At 31.7% G+C, this 12,122-nt stretch overlaps 1 protein-coding gene across 5 annotated transcripts in view; it reads right to left on the bottom strand.

Annotated features, from left to right (window-relative positions):
- LOC134716333 (high affinity cAMP-specific and IBMX-insensitive 3',5'-cyclic phosphodiesterase 8B-like) overlaps positions 1-11,828 on the bottom strand; it is a 121,570-nt gene extending 109,742 nt beyond the window's left edge. The window contains exons 1-2 of one of the 5 annotated variants that reach the window (XM_063579258.1): positions 11,666-11,828; positions 6,206-6,367 (exon numbers count right to left, since the gene is read on the bottom strand). In XM_063579258.1, the coding sequence (XP_063435328.1) occupies positions 6,206-6,367; positions 11,666-11,719 (216 nt within the window). In that variant the 5' untranslated portion in view covers positions 11,720-11,828. Of the gene's footprint in view, positions 1-2,828; positions 3,431-6,205; positions 6,368-11,665 lie in introns of those variants that run through there. The other 4 variants (XM_063579254.1, XM_063579257.1, XM_063579253.1 and 1 more) reach the window with 4 other exon arrangements.
- Between the last annotated feature and the right edge of the window lie 294 nt (positions 11,829-12,122).

Here is a 12,122-nt window from a genome sequence, read left to right as displayed (position 1 = left end):
CTCGAGACAACTCTACACAAGAGACCAAATGGCACAGAAATTAATATCTATAGATCACCGTATGGCCTTCAACAATGAGCAAAGCCCATACCCTATAGTCAAAATTGAACACAATAATATGTTTGCATAGAGTGTATTTTTTTAAGAAGAAGAAGACTTCAAGCAACAGCTCTATATATGATACTGATATGTGTTGCTAGATTGCTGTCATGTTGGCGTTTACTTCCGTTTATCTATAAATTGTGTAACAACAGTACTGTCGCTATATAATCCCAAATAGTTTCAATCCCATTTTTCTTCTCAGATTCCAGATCCGCAGCCATTACCATCAACCTAGTGTATTTGTCATTAGACCACATGTGCTTTTTTTCATAAACAAATTACCCAAGATTACAAATATCATTTTCTTAATTAAAACAGCTGTTACATAGACGAAGATGCTATCATTTTCCTAATGAAACATTTTTTTTTTAAATCAATACATTTTAATTTCCTGAAAAATCTACAATGCCTATTGCTACACGCATAGTTTATTTGGTAAATATTTGATGACATAAAACAGAGCTAGCTTCATAATGATTTTATCTGAGTTAACCAACATTATTAAAGGGGCATTATTTATTTCTGCATATTACTCAGCACAATTATTTTGGAGATCCAATACCTGCACAGTTTATGAATAATAAAATTAAAAAAAACAAAGCATAAAGCCTTCGACTGTGTTCTACTCTTTGGTCGGGTTGTTGTCTCTTTGGCATATTTCCCATTTTCATTTTCAATTTTATACAAATCTGCCTCACAAATAACTGCATGCACACGTAGGGTTTTGAATGCTTTATAACTGTTTACCTTTATTACAGAACGATATAATGATCGAATAAATTGTATATGATATGATTCGGCGCAAAGATTGCAATAATAAGAATTGCGCATATTTTTTTCCCAGGGAAATGCCTGATGTTAGCATAGTCATACGCGAAGAACCATATTCTAATAAGTTTAGATGTGAACCCCCGACGACGACGACGACGACGGCTGCATGATGCGATGATGCCAAATGATGATGTTAATATGAATAATTATGAAATGAATGATATTAATGACAAGATAAATCATAATTATTATAACAATTAAGGTATACAGCTCTACTATAACTATATCTGAGACTATTATATATCCCGATCAATATGATGAATATTTCATGTTAGTACGTCACATTGGACAACCGGAAATAGACCATCGAAAGTAAAAAAAACGCGCATTACTCAGTATGTCAAAATCAGATGAAGAGTGGTGAAATACCTTATTTATTTATTTCAAAGAAATAATGTTTTCGGCAAACAGGAAGTATTATACAACGTATAAAGAGGCTGAACATGGGTCGATTCTGCATTACCAGAAACAGATGACATCAGATAACTATGACAACATCAGATGAAGACGAAAACATCATATGAAGAAGACTAAAACATCAACTGAAGACGAAACATCAGATGAAGACGAAACATCAGATGAAGACGAAACATCAGATGAAGACGAAAACATGAGATGGAGATGAAAACATCAACTGAAGACGAAACATCAGATGAAGACGAAAACATCAGATGAAGACTAAAACATCAGATGAAGACGAAAACATCAATTGAAGACGAAACATCAGATGAAGACGAAAACATCAAATGAAGACTAAAACATCAGATGAAGACTGAAACATCAACTGAAGACGAAACATCAGATGAAGACGAAAACATCAGATGAAAATAAACACACTACTGACATAACCCTCAATATAATCATTGGGGCTCGAAAAAACGTTGCAAGATAAATCAATTACGTAAACAATAAGTCCCCAAAAGTGGTTTAAATCTGGGTCATCTATGCCTGTGTTAGAAAATTTAGTACTACATTTTATGAAAATTTGGTTTATAGAAAATGACCATAGCTATGATATTTAAGGTCAACCGTGACAGGCAGGAGTACTGGCTATTGGCTTTGCGATATCAAAACGGACTATCCTTGACGACGAACCTTCTTTAAGTGGCACCGATCAATTTTGTCGTGTAAAAGAATATTCTGATTTTGAAAAAAAATAAATCTGTTTGCTTTAAAATTAGAACATACGCGAAAATATTTTTTTGAAATGTAAGAATATATAAATCTATCTTTTGAATCAAAAGCCGGGAAGTCTAGGTGAGTATTTGTCAAATCTACAAATTTAATGTATTTAAATCTGGTTATGTCCTTTATAAGAAGATGTTGTATGAGTGCCAATGACACAACTCTCCATCCAAGTCACAATTTTTAAAAGTAAACCATTGTTTGTTTGTTTTTTTTCAAATCCGAATGAGCATTATTTTAATCAAGTTGTTCATTCTGAAACTTAACTTGTTTGCGTCAACTGCAATTCTACGTGCATGTGTTTGTACTTATTTTTACATAAATATACAAATATTCCTTTACATAAATTAAAAAACTTCGACATGCCATAGCGGTATGTCACTATACCTTGTTACGACTTTCATGTCGTATGAACATGCCTTACGATGATACTAGTCAATGTTGGGACATGCATTAGCAACAAACACCCAATCATTGTAACATTTCAAAATTCAGAAGTTTTTCACAACTTAATCAAGGTCGGTTAATTTGGATTTATGTGTCTATATTGATTATTTGGGTAATAAAGGAAAATCAAATTCGCCATTTGATGTGTATATGCTGTTTTTGTTTTTGTTTTTGTTTTTGTTTGTTTTTGTTTTTGTTTTTAATTAGAAATTAAGTGTTTGATCCGCATATAAAATGCCTACCGACAACAGTATTAAACATACCTTCATTTCGATCCTAATACTAGTTTGTGTTTGGGCCTCAATATTGAGGCTTTCGTTTCCTTGTTTCAGTGTTAATGCCGGTATAAGTTCTTTAAAAGCAGATTGTTTATCTAGCGAAGTGACAGCCACACCAGAAGAGGTTTCTGTGGTGCCGTCAGATTTGACCACACGAGTATGATATGCTGCACTATAGGATGCTATATGTGAATTTGAGTCCTCCGATTCGCGACAAATCACTAAACCAGTTTGGTTAACATGGATGCTTGGAGTGCATCCCATTCCGAACGAAAAGTAGCCTGGTCCAACGCTTTCATCTACAATCCTTGATGACAGGAATATATATTATTTTTGTTAAGTTTTGCAGTTTTATAGTCCTCCAATGCTCACGTTTTACGGTATTTTTCGTTAAATTCAACAAAATTAACCCAATATCTATTTCAACACATGTTTATCGATAGATAGCGATTAAAACAAAATATAACTGATTCATAAAACGGTAACAGCTGATTACGACTGTTTCCATTCACAAATGATATAATATTTATTGCAACATAACGTCTATTATCATTCTGATGTAGAATCAAAATTGTTATATAAAAAATAGGTCACGAAATGAAGAAAAACTGTAGAAACTGATAATTAGATCCAAAGTCATTATATATCACATTAATAGCGGTGCCTCTGACGTCAGACTTTCAAAAGAATAGACAATTATGATGATTATTTATTTATATACTCTCAGAGATAAATCTTACTTCAATTTAGATATCAATTTTCTATAATTCATATAAATCAGTTCGCAGGAGTCATATAATCGGATGTAAAATAACTACAGAACAGGTGTCTTTGGTGACAAAAGTTTTCACGTTACCATGGTGATTGACAGGTGTAATTCAGTCGCATAGCGATGAAGTTTACATTGTCTGTGATTTTCAATAAAATTGGTCATTGATAACAAGCAAAAATCGAAACTTTGACCACTCAACTCCTGAAACACTCGAAACTAAAGAAAGGTAAATATAGGAGACCGAGTGAAAAACCTATTCTTTTTTCAATCTTGAAATTTATGGATGTAAAAGATTAAATCTTTCTTTTCTCAAGTAGTTGTATCAACAATGTAAAGCTTTAGTGTTTCATAAAACGATTAAAAAATGCATATTTATGTTCTGACAATAAATGCATGGTAATATTTGAAACAAAAACATTCATAATATATGATACAGTATTATATGTCTCTTTTGGAAATGGATTATAAATATATTATCTTCCATATATAATAAAGACATGGTTTTCATTTCTTCATTTTTGCATAAGAAAAGTTCAAAAGCGATGTATGTTCATGTTAAATAGATAAAATACAATATGTACATTGTCGGAAAATATAAAAATTATTTGTATGAACTTTAGAAACAGGACGAAAAGCGAGGCACCGCCGAGCTTTGCTCCTGTTTCGTAGCGAGTACAAATATAAATTTTATATTTTCCAACAATGTGCATTTGTTGTTTTTATCCCGAAATTTACACCCAACACTTGAAACTTTCGTTGTCAAAATGTATCTCTATTTTTTAAAAAGAAATCGACAAAGTTAAAACGCGGACCGCGAAGAGGACCCTAAAGAGGACCCTAAAGGGGACCCTAAAATGAACTGGTTGGCAAGGAGAAAAATCCACATTACACCGTGCTCTACATGGAAGCGGGGTAACAGGATACTATATTTGTAGTTGGAGTTACTCCCCGCTATATCCCCGGACATAATTCACGCCCTTGTTAGGAGGAAACCTCCAATTATATATTTCTATATGATTTCAGGTATCAGATACAATATGAGTAGTTGGAGTTACTCCCCGACTTCTGATAATTAATTAAAAATATCAGAAATCAGCATATTCCAGAGTACTATGTGAAATATCCAAGTGAAGCAAAAATGAAAGGACTACTGTCATTGACTAATATTAACGTTCTTAAAAATGTGTCTTTATTCATTTCAAAGTTAACTAAAATATTATAATAATAGAATATTATAATATAAAGTAAGGTAATTTTCTAAATATTTCATTTCTAAGTTGTTTTATTTATTTCTTTAATTGTATGTGATTGTATTTTGCAATTTACCTCTTGTTTCACATGTCAATGTGACGGAGTGTTTTAAAAATAAAAGCATATTGAATGTAGTGCATGTACAAATAAAGCAAAAACATATTGTTATACCTGTAATTTGTATAATAGTTGGCTGATTGCAGGATAAATGCGCTCCGCTCACTCGACAAAAAGCTTCATATTATGTCTCGCAGCTGATAGCTTACGATATCAACACGCAGATAACCTGATAATCGGTACATATTTTACCACCCCTTCTCTTTTTTTTTTAAAATAAATAGATTATTTTTGCTTATATAACATAAGTACTTCTCTTCGGCCAGTCTTGGACTGATATTGAACCTTGGCCTGATAATACATCTGATATGAAAAATGCCATGTAATAATCTGATAATATTGCCTATGAGAAAATTCGTCACTCTGCAGAGACCAAATGAAGATTATAATAATAATTATATACTACCGTACGGCCTTCAATAATGAACAAAATGCATACAGCAAAGTAAGTGACTTTTACGGGCCTCGAAATGCATGTCAAATAATTTAAACGAGAAAACTACCTGCTGATGTATATCAAACACAAGAAACAAAAAACAAAAAAACAAATAAGATATATTGCAAAAACCAAGTCGAACAACCTATGTTGACCTATGTTGATACGAATATATCTACTTCTTAATATAGGAAGAACCTCAATCTCCCCAGTTTATACTGCAGTATTTAGGATATGTGAAAGGCAAATTCTAGCAATTATTTTTAGAAAATCCCTGTAATCGATAATTTCATTACGATTCTTTATTTTTTATCATTTTTTTTCATAGGCAAAATGTCTGTAATTCTTTTCTGCATAGTGTAAAGGGCAAAGTGACTGCAATACTTTCTTATTTTTTTTTTTTTTTTTTTTAATTTTACACGGCATTTATTCTTTAATGTAATATATTTTTTATAAGATAGTTTGTACTTAAATTAGTCGTCCACAAGCCATATTATTCATCTTGTAAAATTTGAAACTTGACAATAAAAAAATAATGTTACAAACCACATATTTTTGTTAAATAAGAATAAGAATATTTATTATTCCAATCAATGGCTCATGATAGGCAGCATAACATGTACACATAAAACAATACATCATGATTTGTAATAGAAAAACATTTTTATATAATAAAATGAAACATTAAAAAAAGTTCAGACAGATGTTATTATGAAATCTGACAATATTTCTCACGCCGTTTTATAATGATCAATGATTTTTAGTTCAACAACCACACAACCGTACCCTTTTTTCTTCTCTTTTTTTCTTCTTGAAGTATGATTTCTTGACTGTTTTCTTCTTCTCATGGTGCTTACTACTAGTACTGTCGTGTCTTTCATGTTTTCTATCATGTGTCGGGGGAATGTAACGGGGAGTAACTCCAACTACTGATATTGTATCTGATACCTGAAATCATATAGAAATATATAATTGGAGGTTTCCTCCTAACAAGGGCGTGAATTATGTCCGGGGATATAGCGGGGAGTAACTCCAACTACAGATATTGTATCTGATACCTGAAATCATATAGAAATATATAGTTGGAGGTTTCCTCCTAACAAGGGCGGGAATTATGTCCGGGGATATAGCGGGGAGTAACTCCAACTACAGATATTGTATCTGATACCTGAAATCATAAAGAAATATATAGTTGGAGGTTTCCTCCTAACAAGGGCGGGAATTATGTCCGGGGATATAGCGGGGGAGTAACTCCAACTACAGATATTGTATATGATACCTGAAATCACACAAGTTTCATCATAATAAGGCCGAAATTAAAAAAATATATGACATGTTTAAAAGTTAATGTATGACCGATATTATATGTAGGGTCTAACCCCTGCGTAAATCGATCACATTACAAATACATGTATAATACTGAGTCTGTAAACGTGAAACTTTTCGCTAATTTAGCAATCAAGTAAAATTCGCGAAAATATATCCCGCGCGAGTAATGAAAACAACAAGAGACGCAGTATTCAACAATATATTATAAGTCTTGCATGTACAGTTAGGCAACTAATATCACCGTGTAGAACGCCACATGCGGGGTGTTGGTATGCTTGACACGGGGTTGCGGTTTCGGAGAAAAATGTAAATGACAAGTTAAAGCTTCATTTTTTTTCTTTTAGGAATTGTTAGTATACCAAAATAATGTATGAACGGAAGGAATCGAACCATAATATATTGAAAGGAAGGAACCGAACCATAATCTATTTCCAGCAACAAGAAGCAGACGTTGTCAGTGCTATGTTTTCTAAACACCTCTCTCTAGTTTTCCGTGGTGTAGATTTTAAGGCGTCATATGCAAGTTTCAGGGTAAAAAACTACGTTTGAAGTTTCTTTCCCGTATGATTTATATAGACATGAATTCCTGATATGGAGTTTAAGCAAATTATCCCTTTTAAGTTTAAATTAGTTGGGTTTAAAGCTCTGGCAATTTCCTTCAAAATATAATTTGTCGCTTGGGTGTCAGATTTTGAATCCCAAGGGGTAGAGGCATTTAACAAACACACATTTCGTTATACATTGCATTTATATAGAACAGAACAGAACATATATTTTTATTTCCAATTAAAGGCCCACAAGGGGCATACAGAGCATACACGAATAAGGAAAAAGAATATTGATTTGCATAGATACATAGATACAAACATTTTTTACATACAGTAACAATACAATTACTAACTCATATTCACTTTAATAAATTTACCAACAGCATTAAGGACCTGATTGTCTTCACAATTTAATAAATAAATAAATTTATGCTGTTATCAAGTATAGAAAATTTGGAATTCTTTGGCAAACAAAGTCAAAGAGAGCATCTCTATCTGATTAAAAATTTTCACAGTTAGTTAAAAAATGGATTTCATCTTCAACACAGCCAGATGAGCATTTTTTGCAAATTCTTTCATTTCGTGGAATATTTGAAAAACGTCCAACTTCAATTTGAAGCTTATGAGCAGAAATACGTAATTTGTATATAGATCTTCTAAAATCAAAGTCCTTAATTAAAGAAAGATAATTTTCATAACCAAAATTCTGCTTTAATTTCACATAATTAAACAGTTTTCCATCAGAAGCTTTATTTTGGCTAACATACCATTTGCTAATATATTTAGTGTGAATTAATTTGCTAGATATGTTAAAAAAAATAATATTGTCCGAAATGTTTTACTTCTTGATTAATTTCAAAAACTTCTAATAAGTCTTAGATTGAATGAATTTAAATTTTCTGAATTGTTCATTTATTCTTCTTTCAGCCCAATAATTCATTGATGTTATATAGGTTTTTTTATTGAAGTATTAACATTCAGCATATATATGGAACCGTCACCATATACCTCAGCATATCTATATACTACGGCAACTTTTGTCCCAGTGTGGTAGGGGCAATGATTTCTGTCTACCGATGTTAACCTTTAACCTCATTCCTTGCATTCGTATCACATATATAGTGCTTACTTATGATTGAACATATTTGAAATGCCAGTTTTGCATGTAGGATATTGAAATATTTCTAAAATTGTCCGTTCATAAATTTTGCAATTGTTGAAAATCCCTTACACCGACAAAGTTGATATCAAATTGATTTGGCTATATTTTTTTGTCCTTTTTTGTACCGGTATAAGCTTTTCAACCTTTTATGCTTCTATACATCCTCGACTTCCAAATATTCGGCTTTCAGCGTTCCTGATAAAGATAAATCCAGGAAACGCTTCTTTTCATTTTTTCAACAACATTATATCGCGGGAATGTTTTTTTTAAAATGTACAAAGAAAGATAATTCAAAAATAAAAGGGGAAAATTTATTCCTTGTTTTTATCAGGTTAATTTTTTTTAGGAACTTTTTTTTATTTTAATAAAACGTATACATACAAGTGATTGAAAGTAATAAAAAAGAGTCTCACAAGAATCATCTGAATTACTCAGCTGGTAAACACATGCCATTTTGATAGTATACTTTTTGCTTTATTGCAATCAGTTGTTTTATTTTCGTAGATTATCCTTTTTATATCTATCTTTTAGACAAAAAAAAACCCAACAAAACAATCAAATCATTTAAAAAACAATCGTCAGTTTTGAGGAATAACAAGTCTTCAAATGGTTTAACCCATATCTTGCATTTTTGCAGCTCTGGTATACCTGCTCATTTTTGCTATACAATAAGTATATTTATACAGTTATATATCCTTCTTTTTTTTAAAACTTTTTCAGGAGGGTTTGTACAATTATAAAAATTGATAGTTTCCGGGATGTTTTCTTTTTCAAGGACTCCTATTTTTTTTATTCCAATCAAGGCCCTCGATGGAAAGCATGACGTTTTTCTTTATTATACAAATAAGGTTGTTAGTTTTCTTGTTTGAATTGTTTTACATTGTCATTTCGGGGACTATGCGGTATGGGCTTTATTCATTGTTGAAGGCAATACGGTGACCTATAGTTGTTAATGTCTGTGTCATTTTGGTCTCTTGTAGACTGTTGTCTCAATGGCAATCATACCACATCTTTCATTTTTATATTTACACATCATATGCCCGGATATATTTTCGGTCATAATAGATTTTTTTGTATACACTATTTTCCTGATCATTTTTACTGTATACATTTTTTATCTTTACTTTAAATATTTCTGAGATAAGTACCATGAATAAACAAACAAAAAATCATCATTCTTACATGAGTCATCCAATTGTTTTGGTCACTTATTTTCTAGATCAGAAGTTGATGATACGGTTGTACATCATGTATATATGTGTAATAGTGCTTGGAAATAATTGTGACAAAATCATAAAAAAACGTCATTTCATGATCATAGGCACGTGTCTCAGATTTTTTTCTATATACTATATAATTTAATTTTGGATGTAACGCGTCTTCTGATTGGCTGACGTTATTTTGTTATCAGCCCATAGACATAATTTAGTCATGTGACCGTGGCGTCATCAACGTTTTTTCATGGTTTTCTACGGTTTAAAATGAAATTCAGAATTAAATTATAAGAAATGACTGTAATATTTTTTCTGTCTATTCGAAATAACATAAAAAAATGTGGTGCACACTGTTAAATAAACCGCTTCACACGTTATTCAGTATGCACCAAATTTTTTATGTTATTTCTTCATAGACAGAAAAAAATATTATAGTCATTCCTTAAATAAAAAAGAAGATGTGGTATGATTGCCAATGAGACAACTGTCCACAAGAGACCAACAAGTACCTTAATACAACACTAAGGTGTATAGGGGGGAAAAGGCAATTTTGTAGCTGATAATTTGCCAGTTTTTGCCAATCTATAAATAATTTTCTAAATAATTGTAAAACAAGTAAACTTGTCAAATTTGTCGTTTAATAGTAGAATAACACCTACACTATAAAAAAAATTATGAATAAACGAGAGAACAGCCCGACCAAAGAGTAGAAAACAGCCTAAGCCACCGATGGGTCATCAACTGCGAAAGGGAGAAAATCTCGCACCCGCTTCAGCTGGAGTCATCTGATCAGGAATATTCAACTTTTATCGCTATTTTGTGCATTTTTCCTTTGATATTTTTTGTGATCATTTTCATATCATGCTTCTAGCTTGAGATGGAAAAATTATCGCTAGAAACTAAGGAGACCACGTGGCGTTGCTAACGAAATTGACATTGAAATTGACAACGTCGTCATAGGTAAAATAGCGATAAACCGATTATCATTGATCATCTCAACTCGATTGCTTTTCTCACTTTCGCTGTTCCAGCTCAAGCGAGAAAATCAATCTCGTTGAGATGATCAACGATAATCTATAAATATTTGATTAAGATTTCTTCAGTAAATTCACAGAGAAGGTCTTTGAAAAACGAAGTATACAACAGACACGAAAATATAAGTAAAGAGATCATGCTTGCTGTTCGGTGTGAGCCAAGACTCCGTGTTGAAGGCCCTACCTTGACCTATAATGGTTTACTTGTATAAATTATGACTTGGATGGAGAATTGTCTCAATTGCCGGGCACTTAAACCACATTTTCCTATATAGATATAGGCTGTAACTCCTAAAGAGGTCATCTATTTGTTTTTAGGACAGTATATGAGCATTTTAGGAGATCTTGTATTTGATTGTTTTTGCTGTTTACATTCTCTACCTACCTTTTTCTAAATAGCTATTTTAGTTTTTGAGATAATAAACAAAAAACACTTTAAAAAAAAGTAAAATGTCATTATTTAACACAAAATAACTCCTTCAGGGGTCACTCAATGGTTCCTGGTCTTTATTTTGACCAAAAATATTTTCTACCTCTCATACAGTTTTCATGGTAATAAGCAAAATTTACATTTTAGGTAGATTGACTTTAAAACAAAAATCAAGCTTGAATGACGAACAGAAAGTAATAACTTATTAGGTCAAGTATTTACTTGGTTAATAATTCTTAAGACCTTTCATTTGTATTAAATGGATATAGGTTATAGACGATAATCCCGTTATAATTAATTATAAAATATAAGAACGATATTTTACTTCAATCTATATATCAAATTATGCCAGAGTACAATGTACTAGTTCCTATTATGAATCTTAATTCTGTTCAAAATATACAAAAGTTTCTTTTTATGTAATTTTTATGTTGACCAAACTGACGAGAAATAAGAATAATACATTAATTGAGAAAAAATATGAATAATATAACATAATAAATAGAAACTAATATGTAAAGGTGCTTACCGCGGACATTTTCGGATATCGCCCATTCGGTAAAACGACCTTGGCGAACTTCATGAATATCACAAAAGATCATGCGTGTGTGTATCCTGTTTGCAGAGTTTCATGTATCTATATTGTCTTTTCAAAGTGACCCATAAACTCAACCTATATTATTGAAGGTTCGAGTTCAATTGTCAAATATATTTCTTTTTTTACCATATAGTTTAATCTTTTAATCGTGTAAAGTAATGCTTTGTAATGCAGACTTATAACTACATCCCAATGAGGCATAGGGCTAATTGTTCATTGGACCAGAATGTTGAAATAAAGTAGTTATTTAATTAATCTTGTCTATCTCATCGCCGTTATATAGGCTTTACGTCACTAAAGGATACCAGTAAGGTCAGCAAGTTTGACGTTTTGGTTCCAAGTAAACAAAATAACACTAATTCCACCTGTGTTGGAAATTTCTCATGAT

This window comes from Mytilus trossulus, chromosome 4 (genome assembly GCF_036588685.1).
Source record: "Mytilus trossulus isolate FHL-02 chromosome 4, PNRI_Mtr1.1.1.hap1, whole genome shotgun sequence".
NCBI classification, from domain to species: domain Eukaryota; kingdom Metazoa; phylum Mollusca; class Bivalvia; order Mytilida; family Mytilidae; genus Mytilus; species Mytilus trossulus.
The sequence above is the reverse complement of the archived record's forward strand: the minus strand, read 5'-3'. Positions and strand labels throughout refer to the sequence as shown.